The sequence below is a fragment of the Symphodus melops genome, assembly GCF_947650265.1.
Source record: "Symphodus melops genome assembly, chromosome: 1".
NCBI lineage: Eukaryota > Metazoa > Chordata > Actinopteri > Labriformes > Labridae > Symphodus > Symphodus melops.
In genome coordinates this window covers 29,306,873-29,318,696 of record NC_136691.1, presented here as the reverse complement: position 1 = coordinate 29,318,696, position 11,824 = coordinate 29,306,873, and the positions used below count along the sequence as shown (strand labels likewise).

Here is an 11,824-nt window from a genome sequence, read left to right as displayed (position 1 = left end):
ATTATGTGGAGAGTCAGTGAATGCACCAGCGAGAACGTGTTGAGTGGCTGTATGAGAGAACGCTGGGGGAGAGAGTTGGATTGTTACGGCAAGTTATGTGTTGCTCTCTGCTGTAAACGGCGTGGTCACGGCCGACAGTGATCGGGTTATTAAAAATTATTATTTGAACGCTCTCGTCGTCCTTTAACGTCCGTACGGACGCTACAGTATTTGCGGATGTTACCGGTAGCCTACGTCTGTGTAAATAGCTTTTGTTATAGCGTGGACACCTGCGGCTTATAATCAAGTGCGGCTTATATATGTACAAATACATTTATTTACTTATTTTTAGCCGGTGCGGCTTAAATCCAGGTGCGCTCAATAGTACGGAATTTACGGTATTTACTTATTTTTAGCCGGTGCGGCTTATATCCAGGTGCGCTCAATAGTACGGAATTTACGGTACTTTTCAGTCTCCATCCTGTAGGCACCTCTGATTCACCCTATTGATTCATTGATAATATTCAGTGGTATGCTGCCTCAACCCATTTTATAAAGTCAGTCAGTGCAGGAACATGGGAACATGTTGACTTTAGTAAAGTTGGAAACAAGTTCACAGATTGGTCTTTCTGACGTCATATAGAATCTTTATGTCGATCAGCAATAATCCAAGGTAGAGATAAACCTTTCAAGTCTTTTACAAACTTTACTTTTAGTGTTCTTTACAGCAAAAACTCCACTCACATTCACACAGCCTCCAAAGTACGAAGAGAATCAGGACATTTTCAGGACATAATGACGAAAGTTATTCACAAAGGGTCTTAGCCCTTAAGAGAGCTCTGTATGGAGTAGTGAGGAGGAGTTCTGGCAGGATGAAGAGTTTCTTAAGCTGAGGAGAAAATAAAGAAATGTTCTTAAAACACAACATGAAGAATATCTTTGATTCATCGTCATTTGTGCAGACATTTTAATCCATCATCCAACTTTTTTCAGAACAAAGTGAAACATGCATGTTGAGTTTCTCTTCATGTGCTCAGCTCCACAGATTCATCCAATCACTGATTAAGACGCTTCACCTGCTGCTGTCACGATCAGCAGGTGAGGAAGCTGCTGTATCTGGGTTATTTCAAACATCTTGCAGGTTATATACTTTTAAATTATGTCTTACAAATGATCACACCGAGGCTGATTTCAAAGTGTTCAGAATTACACAATATCTGACGAGATTATGTTTGGCTTTTTTCTCCATTTTTTTTTTTTTTTGGATTAACCAATCACAGCTTCTGAAAAAATGTGTCCTACTTATTAACAGGGTCAACCTCCTCCTCACGGAGATAACGTTTGTCTCTTCCATGCTCAAAGTCACTCTGAGCATGTTCCTAATTCTCTCCTTCACAAGGACTTTCTTCTGATTGTTTAACTCATAATGTTTGTGAATACGGGACCAGCTATATTTAAAAAATGTCCTTTTTGTGCAGAATAAGCTGCAATTAGAGATAATGGCCGCTGTGGCTCAGTGGTAGAGTTGGTCGTGTCCAAACCAAAAGGTTGGGGGTTCCTTTTCCAATATCTCATATTTTATACTCAGATACTGTGTACAATATACAGAACTCACTTGGTGCAACATACGCTGTGTGTGTGTGTGTGTGTCATTTTTCTACATAGCTGTGAATATTCAGACTCCATTTCTAACAGCTGCGCGGCTCTTTAACTCTGCTGTGTGCTCTCTTTGTCTCTCCTCGCTGTAACTCTGTAGACGTCTCCGCTGTGGGATACATAAAGGTTTATCTTATCTTGTCGGACACCTCAGAGGATAATGTGAATCTAAATGTGCCAACTAGTCTTTACAAAGGACGTCGGACACATTGACATTGAGTCTGGAGAAAAAGAGAGTCGTGTCTGAGATTACACGCTGAAGAGATATTTATGAAGATACCAGCACATGACAGCCTGCAAGAATGAGGTTACCAAGTCTTTATTTACATTCATCATACTTACAAACACCAACAAGTCATCTTTAGCCCAAGAGTCAGAGTTATTGCTTATTCGACATAAATCAGCAGCCTGCAGAGTTGGAGCTGACAGGAGGTTGAATCCTTGTGGTGATTTGGAAAATAATACGAGGCACAGGATGACAAACCTGTGGACGAACCAGCTGACTGCGATATGTGAGAATCACTGAGCGTAAAGCTTTTTAACGTGGAAACATTTTGGTATCTGAGACGATCTCCTGGAGCTCTACAGCGGTTTGGTTTTGTCTTCGAAGGGTCGACGACAGAGAGGAGGAAACACATCAACTGGTACACGACTTTAAGAGAATAAATCCGATCCAACAGAAACTTAAAATTACAATTATACACAGCACAGTATAAAACCGTGTCCTGGAATGATTCGCCTCTCAGTACCCCCCCCCCCCCCCCCCCCCCATAAAATAACACTCATATCATATCTACATACAGGTCAGAGACAAGAAGCAAGTCCTCTTACAAACAGAGAGTAAAACACTCCCAAAGGTTAGGTCAACATGCCTGCACGTTGCTTTGATTAACTACAGTGTTCAGTGTCATACGTTATGAGTCTGTATAAAATTAAGAGTGTGTAAACATGAGGGGAACTGAAATGTTCTACTGGTCATCAGCAGGGAAACATTGGCACAGGCAAGCATACAACAAAGTCAAACATAATAAAGACGTTAAAAAAACCCCCAAGCATTCAAAGGTCTCAGTCCACAGACAAACGACGGACAAGTGTCCACACACAGCAGAACGCCCCGCCTGGGAATGTGGAGCTCACCTGCACAGGTAAAGAGCGGGGACAAGGGGGAATGTGAAGTTTCTTAATTAATAAATTGAATTATTAAAAAGAAAGAGAGTTTAGCCACACGCCATGTCGCGCTGTCGCTTAGCTTGGACGTAAACAAGACACGCGTGTCACACGTCATCAGGCGTGGCTTTACTCATGGGGAGCTGTCCTGTTTATATCGGGAGAATGTCTCCACCTTGTGGCTAAATGAAGCATCTTCAGAGTGGACCAGCCGGCGACGGCAGCTCAGCAGCATCCGGAACGCTCTGCCTCTGGAGCGACTGTCGCTGGGCGTTTACGTGCTATACTTCAGCAGAGAAGAGAAGGCTTTGACGCTTGCTGTCCGGTGCTGGGATGCTCTCCAGCTGTAGGAAGTAGAGAAGGACTTGCACCTGCAAACATACAGAACATGTGTTCAGAGGCACGCAGGCAGACGTCTAAAGCATCATTCCAACCAAACGCTCATGCTCAGTTTGGTACTGTACACAGTTATTGGTGTTTCCAAAAGTTGGGAATGCTACCAAAATAAAGGATCTGTACCCTACAACTTTTTGGTACCCTTCTGCAGGGATGCCAAGCGTACTGATCTGACCCGAAAGCACTTCCTGTGCGACGGCATTAATTTAAGGACAAACACAAAACGCACCATGAATAAATCCTGTCAATCAAGAGAGAGGGGATGTTTCAGCGATGTTTTAAGGGGTTTTATTAAACTGGGAATGCAGACATTTTGAGGAATCCTTCGTTTTTCTTTACTGTGTCACGTTCTTTGTTACATTTATTGGCGGTCTCTACTATGGGGCGTTGCCTTAATTTAGTTATGTGGAGGGGTGACCTGTGCTGAACCACACCCGACCACTCGTTGGAAACGGACCCTGGATCGACTTTTACCTGAGCCATGACTTCCAGAGACCAGCTGTCGTTCATGGAGATGGGCTGCGAGCTGTTGGAGAGTTTGCTGTCTTTTTCAGACGGCCTGAGAAGAGTCGGGCCGAAGACCGTGGCCAGATTGTGCAGAGACATCTTATTGACACACTCGTTTTCAGCAATCCTGAAAGAGCAAAGAGAAATCACATTCAACTTCTGATTCAAACCAGAACAGAACTTCTGCATCAAACTTGATTGCTTCTGTCTGAGACCTGCTATTTAAATCTCTGTGAGGTTTATTTAGAGACGAATACAACAGACTCATATTCAAACTAATGCGTCTGTGTGCTGCACAAAGCAAACAGGAGCAGTGGTGAGACGGCTGTCGACCCTGCTGAGGGTGAGCGATGAACAGCATGCTGCCAAAGAGTCAATGTGTTTTACATTTTATACTTTTCAAAATAAAGGAAGACTTTTCAAGCACCGTTCACGCTCGCAGAAATCTCCTGAAAATGTCCTCAGATTTTGGAGGTTAGCTTTTTTTGTTTTTTCTTCTTTACACCAACTTTAGCCTGAAATTGTCCTGAAGTAAAATGTTAAGAGTCTGTGGGAGCTAATTTGAGAACGCAGCAGGATGTAATCGAGCTGGAAGAAAGATGATGTGCAACATGTGAATTCATAACAGTATCTTAACATTAACTAAACGTCTTTCCCCCGGATTCTCCTCCGTGTTTCCGAGTCCAACTTGAGCGGGCGTTCATGGGCATTTTACAACTCAGAAACTCATTCTTCTGAAGTGAATGCATCTCATGAATGCACTGTAACCTTAAAGGTGGATATATAGTTTAAGAACATCTGACAAAGATTCAGAGGTCCAATACACCTACTTCCTGTGATAGTTGGATGTGATGGATCTCGTCACCTTTAAAAAGCTTTTTGCTCTTCGTCGTCACATGTGTTTCAATCTTACCTCTGTCCTTGCTGCATGTCGACCCCTCGACTCTCTACCCCCAACATTTCCTGTCTCTCTTTCATTATCACTTTAAACATTAAGCGACAGACACAAAGACTGAAATACAACCGTACCAGCAAAGTATGAGCGATGACGTTTTTTACCTTTTAAGGTGGTCGAGCACGAAGAGGAAGGTCACCAGGTTGGGCTCTGGGAGCGACAGCAGCAGGTTGAGCATGCAGCTCTCCTTGGCCACACTGTCTGAGAGAGCTGCGAGGCACAAGGACACGTCAATGCGTCGGCAGCTTTACCCACAACTTCCATTCAAGTCACTTTGAATTCTGCGCTAACACTGAGTAAAGAATCGGTTACTGACCGATGCCTCCAGCAAAGTTTGGGTAGAGCTCGTCAGTGAAGAGCGGCTCGGGTAGCTCACGGAAATACAGCTTCAGAGTTCCAGCGATGGCATTGACGTCCATCTCCCTCATCATGACCGACACATCTTTGTTGTCTACGGGGAAGATGAGACAACACAACGTGGATTTAAAAAGAAACCAGGAACACAGATGAGGGTCACGTGTTCCTTCACCCCAGTTGTTTGGTTTTGTCGTCCTTATTTGTGACGAGAAATCAAACTCAGAGTGAACTCACTTGAATCGAAAGAAGCCTTCAGTGACTGGATGTCAGTTGCGACGCCAGAGACCCGGTAAATTCCCACCTCGTCCATCCCCCGTCGCTCTATCTCCTCCACACACTGCCTGACAATGAGGGGGACCTTTGAGCGCTCTCTCCTAATGAGGACAAAGACACACAAAGACAAGATTTAAAGGGCCAGCGTCGAGATCAATACGTCATATAAAGGCTGGAAACACAACACACCTAGACTATTATAAGTACTGATATAAGTCATCACATTGGCACTTTACAAAACAAAGACCACATTTACCATCTTGACATATCGTTCACGACTGAGAGACAGGATTTTGTTGTGTGAAATAAAAGCCCACAAAAAGTGTTCACAACTCAAGAAATCACTTGGTAAGGTCACCAGTAAATCTCCCTTTATTTTTAACATGTCACTGTCTGAAAAAGATAGTGCAAGTAAGAAAAATAGAGATGGCTGATCTTTATATATCTGCTCATGTTTCATGTTCCTGATATTATTCATAGTACTAATGCAGAAGTAAAACCTCTGCTTTGTCATTGGTATCATGCCAATTCAAAACAAATGTTCAAAAAGTCACATTCTGTAAAGTCCTCTTCTTCATGTTCCTCTAACTCTAATACTACAAACCCCCCAGTGATGAGAAAAGTCCATCCTCTCCGTCTTCTGCCTGCTCCACTTTTCAGAAAGTGTGTGCTCAAACAGGCTGTTTGGAGATGTTCCCTTCATGACATCACAAAGGGCAGTAGCCCCTCCCCCAGGTGGGTGACACTCCCACAGCTAGGTGTTTGTTCTGCCCTCTGAGTCTGCCTTCTCACCGTAAACAATAGGACATGGAGCCAGAAAGCAGCGAGTACACCCGAGCCCTTCCAGGGAGGGGGCGTGGCCAGACACAGCTCATTTACATATTTAAAGCTACAGACACAGAAACAGCCTGTTCTGAGCAGGGCTGAAATAGAGGGGTTTATAGACATGATCAAATACAGGATCAGAGTGGATTTACAACAACACACTTCACACACATGATGAAGAGGAGCCCTGACACTTCTGGTTGAAAAGGAGGAGATCATGTGACCTTTAAATGGATAAATGAATTACGGAGGCACATTATGTGAATGACAAACATACAAAACAACTCACTTAGTCACGACGTTGATCTTCACCCCGAAGACGCCAGAGTGTTTCCGTGACGGCATCCGCTTCAGACTGAACTCTCTGCTGGTGAACTTCATGGAAAGTTTCACTTCAATCTGAAACATGAAAAGTCAAACTGTTACAACCAAGCCAAGCTAACCTTGAGCTAAACAGCAGACCCTGTGAGTGTAAGGGACAGATCAGCCATTAAAGGATAACAAGAGAAAAAGTGCAGCACAGACAGCAAGTTCAAAACACAAATTAACTGATAGAAGCTTAACATATGCTTCAAGCCTACAAGACTACGGAAGCAGGTAAAAACTAAGTTAAGGGGCGCCGGATAGCCTTGCAGATGTTGCATGCTCCATGTAAAGATGATATAGTCCTCGCTGCAGCTGCGGGTTTGAATCCAAACTAGGCCCTTTGCTGTATATCATCACCCACCCACTTCTCCCAATGTTTCCTGTCTCTCTTCAGCTTTTCTATGCAAACCAACAGGCGTTGCAGCGATGGAAGCGGGCAGTGGAACTGCTTCAGATAGAAGTGATTGTACCCGAGCTAAAAAGCCTCTGCATGTTTCTAATAAGCTCCAGCAGCAGAAAGCTGCTCAAACTAGGATCAATGTTGGAGATGCTTTTGAAACTGGAGAGAGGTTAGAACGCAGAAAGCTTTACAGACCCATGCAGAGCTGGCTAAACACTGAAGCTACAGTGTCCACCACATGCAGAGCTGGCTAAACACTGAAGCTACAGTGTCCACCACATGCAGAGCTGGCTAAACACTGGAGCTACAGTGTCTCTACATGCAGAGCTGGCTAAACACTGAAGCTACAGTGTCCACCACATGCAGAGCTGGCTAAACACTGAAGCTACAGTGTCCACCACATGCAGAGCTGGCTAAACACTGAAGCTACAGTGTCCACCACATGGTGACCTGTGTGAGCGTCCACTTTAGAAAGGAGGGGGGAGACAGCTCTAACCATTTTATTTAAATTTGGACAGCAGTATCACTTTTAAAACACTAGGGGTCAGAGTTACATACTGCTCCTTTAAAATGTGCTTCTGCATTCGAGAAGCGGACTTCAGTTTTGGAGCCGATCTTTCCAGAAACACTTACCCCGTTCATGGCGATGACTGCCCTCTGCCATTCCTTATTCTGTAACGCCTGAGGGTCGAGCTGAAATACAAGAGGAGATTCTACAGTTAAATGTCACTTCATTATAATTGCACAGAAATGAACTCTAACATGTCTGTAGGTAAATAAAAGCCTCATCTGCTTAGTCACTACACTCAGCCTCACATAACATCTAAGTCCATATGGCCACTCAGTGTCGTCCCATGTCACTGATCTATTCTGATCATCTGACTAATACAGTGATCAGGTATGAGTAATGTGCTCACATCGTGTCCTCAACACTAAGCTTTGTTCTGCTCTCACATGGAGGACTTCCTTTTCTACCAAGAGACCATCCAATCTCTTCTCAACCATCCTTCCTTCAGAGAGAATATATGCTCGAAACAAGTCTATAAACAATCATCCTTGTGCTTCTGTCCTCATGTGTACCTTCGGCCTGAGCAGGCTGCTGCGCACTCGCTGCCACAGACGGGCCCCTGTGCTCGGGCTTTTCCTTGGAGCAGAATCTGCCTCTTCCTCTGGACCGTTCCCAGCATGATCCACAATCTCCTCCTCGAGAGGGTAACTCTCACTCCTTCTTACATGCATGAGCTTTCCTGATTTTCTCCACTGTTCTTTTTCCGGCTATTGTTTAACAGGTTAAAACACAAAGCACTGTTCAACAGATCTCACTGTTGTCCAGACAACAGCACTAACAAGAGAGGCAGGTCCATCTTCCCTGGACAAACAGACAGTCGTCACATTTCCTTGAAGAGTCTTGAGGATCTTTTAATGTCGTCTTCATGTCTCAGTATTGTCAGGGTCCAGATCCTTTCATTCCAAACACAAAAAGAACAAAGCCACGCAGGCTGCCGTGCACGCTCGCCTCTCTGTTGTTCTACTTCTCTGCTGGATTTGGAGGATTAACTCCTGAGAATCCCCTCCTACCCTCATTACCGACGTGCTCATGCCTGCCACAGTCAGGACAGCTTCCTGGTCACTGAGCACCTCAGGTAGCCTGAACAGGATTCTCTCAGGACAGGAGAGCTGGTGACCTTTTTTTATACTGCAGGTCTCGTCGTCGCTAGAGAAGACACACTGCTTTATCAGCGGTGTGTGAATGTGTCTGAATGGATGAGTTAATACTGATGAACTCTTTACTCTGCAGCAGCCTCTACCATCAGTGTGTGAATGTGTATGAATGGATGAGTTAATACTGATGGACTCTTCACTCTGCAGCAGCCTCTACCATCAGTGTGTGAATGTGTATGAATGGATGAGTTAATACTGATGGACTCTTCACTCTGCAGCAGCCTCTACCATCAGTGTGTGAATGTGTATGAATGGATGAGTTAATACTGATGGACTCTTCACTCTGCAGCAGCCTCTACCATCAGTGTGTGTATGTGTATGAATGGATGAGTTAATACTGATGGACTCTTTACTCTGCAGCAGCCTCTACCATCAGTGTGTGAATGGATGAGTTAATACTGATGGACTCTTTACTCTGCAGCAGCCTCTACCATCAGTGTGTGAATGTGTGTGAATGGATGAGTTAATACTGATGGACACTGCAGCAGCCTCTACCATCAGTGTGTGAATGTGTCGGTGTGACCTGCGGTGTGAAAAAGTTTTGGAGTAAGATTTACTTCATTGATCCCATGATCCCAGGTCAGTGCCTTGCTCAAGGGCACAGTGGCAGTTCTCAGACGGTGAACTGGCACCTCTCCATCCACCAGTGATTTTGTCCACACCAGCGACCCTCCAATTCCCAACACAAGCTCTAACAGAGTGAACTCCTGACGCCCCCGAGTAATCAGAAGCCCCACAGATGAATCAGCGACTTGGGGTTAAGTTTCCTGCCCAAACGATACACACATAGAAATATTTGTCTTTACATGGTAACCGCCCTCTGATATGGTGCAGTGAATGAAGACATAAAAAAAGCCATGCAGGATGAGGACAATATGACAAGTGGTCAGTTAATACCTGACAGGTGTCCTTTCTCCAGGCTGTGAGCTCTTTAATAACACGGCTTGTTTCTGCATGACGATGCCAGCAGATAAATCCCTGCACAGGCCGATCACAGAGCCCTCTGTGTCTGTGTCCCTCTGTCATACTCGGGAGCTTTGCCAACAGCTTCACTCGGCTGAGGTCTAATCCGCCCTCTGTCACAACACGCTCGCTGGGGTCAAGCTGAAACGACCCACGGGCAAACTAAATGACTCATTTTCAACAGTGCAGGGAGCCACGGGGCGAGATTAGCTAAAAAGATCCCACGGTGGGTCAGCAGTTCGGATAAGTCCCCACTGTGGAGGCCCTGCAGGGAGGAAGCACTGTACTCTCACATGACCAGCGAGGACTGGACATCAAACTGTTACACCAGCTGCCATGTTTGAAAGCGTTAGACTGAGGTCATGCTCATCCATACCTTTATTTGTCCTTTGGCCATGATCTTGTCCGTGATCTCCCCGTCCTCTTTGCTCTGCTTGGTTTTGTTGCAGCACTTGTCATAGCAGAGCAGCCTCACAGTCTGAGAGCCCTCCAGTTCGATCTCAAACTCCTGGTATGATAAGAGTGCAGAGACAGCGTACTGTAACCCTCTTCTGTCTTGGTTTCATTGAACACAGGTTTGTGTGAGATGCAGGGTCTCATTCATTCACTTTCTCCTCGTGATCTGAACTCTTACCTCGTTCCAGTTGGGCTCTGTGGAGTCTCTGTACACACGTGTTTTGGCTTTGTTGACAAAGTAGCCAAAGGAATCCACCTCCAGGGAGCAGTACAGGTCTACGGGGCACAAGGACAAGTTTACTGGTTGAATCAATGACAAAGTCAAACTGAGGATTCACTGATCTGGTTGAGGCGTGTACAAACTAATGCCTGTGTTGATGTAACCGCATGCCGCCCCAACAGAAGCCTCTCTCTGGTGACACGTTTTAACTTGCTTTTTTAAGCCGTTTCCTCATCTGCACTGAAAATATTGAGATCATTTCAGCAGGACTCCTCCGGACATTCTCCTGACCTCACTGTTTACACGTGCTGGAGACAGCGGGAGACTATACCTGTCAGACGAGGGGGGGGGGGGGGGCGTCTCCTGAGAGATGATGTGACATAAACAAGAACGACGTGGAAGGAGCGCATGAACACAAACAGATTCCTCAAGACGAGAGGATATGTGTCCGTCTATCAGTGCTTTGTGTAGTTGTCAATGTCAACTTTATTTATATAGCACATTTAAAACAGCGAGTAGCCAACCAAAGTGCTTTATAGTGAAGGACAGTAATCCCCCCCCCCCCCCCACCACGAACAGCAGAAACAATAAGCACAACAATAAAACCCAATAAAAGTCACTTATACACTGTTAAAAGCCAAAGACAACAGATGTGTTTTCAGCTGAGTTTTAAAAGTTGAGAGGCAGCTCGCAGTGTGCACAGCCAAAGGTAAGGAGCTCCACAGAGTGGGGGCTGCGACTGCGAACGCTCTTTTAAAAAGGAACGGGGAATGTCCAGGATCATCAGGTTAGCTGACCTCAAGGCTCGAGGTGGCTGGTGGACCACAATGAGGTCAGACAGGTATTCTGGGGCCAGCCCATATAGAGATTTAAAAACAATTAAAAGAATCTTAAAATGAATCCTGAACCTAACCGGGAGCCCGTGCAGTGAGGAAAGTACCGGAGTTATGTGCTCACGCTTCTTTGTCCCAGTGAGGAGACGAGCTCAGACTGGCCAATGCCGACATACAAAGAAGTTGAACAGAACTAAAGAGGGGAGAAGAAGATGGTGGAGGTGAATTCTGCTGATTATATCTTGCTGTGTTCTCACAGCTCACTCTGACTTGCAGCAGGATAAACATAAAGGGGACCGGCAGGAGAAACTCTGAGTGAGAATGAGTCTGTTTGTGTTGGATATATCCGGAGCTGTGAAACTCCCCACTGCCTCAACCGTACGACTGAGTATTTCAAAGAACAGCTTTTTGGTCACAACAGACACAAAGTTTGAAGAGAGTGGTGATTTGAGAAAGACATAATAGGCTTGTACACAGTGTTCCTGGTTAATCCCACTTGTTTCCCTGGAGCTGCCCAACCAGCTGACAGTGGCAGTGAGAGGGGGCGGGTACAGCAGGATCAGCCTGGACTCCCCGTGCAACCTCTGGAATAATCAGTGAACGGATTTCTAGCTCAAAACAGGAGAATAAGCCACTTACTTAAGCTCTGTTTGAGCCCTGATGCAGAGTGCACAATGACGTTCAGGAAGCCGTATAAACCCGGGGATTCATCATCTGTGGAGTTAAGAAAGCAGATTAAGATCAGATCA

At 45.2% G+C, this 11,824-nt stretch overlaps 1 protein-coding gene across 3 annotated transcripts in view; it reads right to left on the bottom strand.

Annotated features, from left to right (window-relative positions):
- Positions 1 to 1,938: 1,938 nt before the first annotated feature.
- The window catches only part of LOC306834856 (breakpoint cluster region protein), a 37,122-nt gene continuing 27,236 nt past the window's right edge, over positions 1,939 to 11,824 (bottom strand). For all 3 annotated transcript variants that reach the window (XM_079361092.1, XM_079361093.1, XM_079361094.1), the window contains 10 exons: positions 11,715 to 11,789; positions 10,201 to 10,298; positions 9,943 to 10,074; positions 7,515 to 7,574; positions 6,405 to 6,514; positions 5,252 to 5,391; positions 4,977 to 5,111; positions 4,765 to 4,870; positions 3,673 to 3,832; positions 1,939 to 3,173 (listed from right to left, as the gene is read on the bottom strand). In XM_079361092.1, the coding sequence (XP_079217218.1) occupies positions 3,084 to 3,173; positions 3,673 to 3,832; positions 4,765 to 4,870; positions 4,977 to 5,111; positions 5,252 to 5,391; positions 6,405 to 6,514; positions 7,515 to 7,574; positions 9,943 to 10,074; positions 10,201 to 10,298; positions 11,715 to 11,789 (1,106 nt within the window). In that variant the 3' untranslated portion in view covers positions 1,939 to 3,083. The remainder of the gene's footprint in view (positions 3,174 to 3,672; positions 3,833 to 4,764; positions 4,871 to 4,976; positions 5,112 to 5,251; positions 5,392 to 6,404; positions 6,515 to 7,514; positions 7,575 to 9,942; positions 10,075 to 10,200; positions 10,299 to 11,714; positions 11,790 to 11,824) is intronic.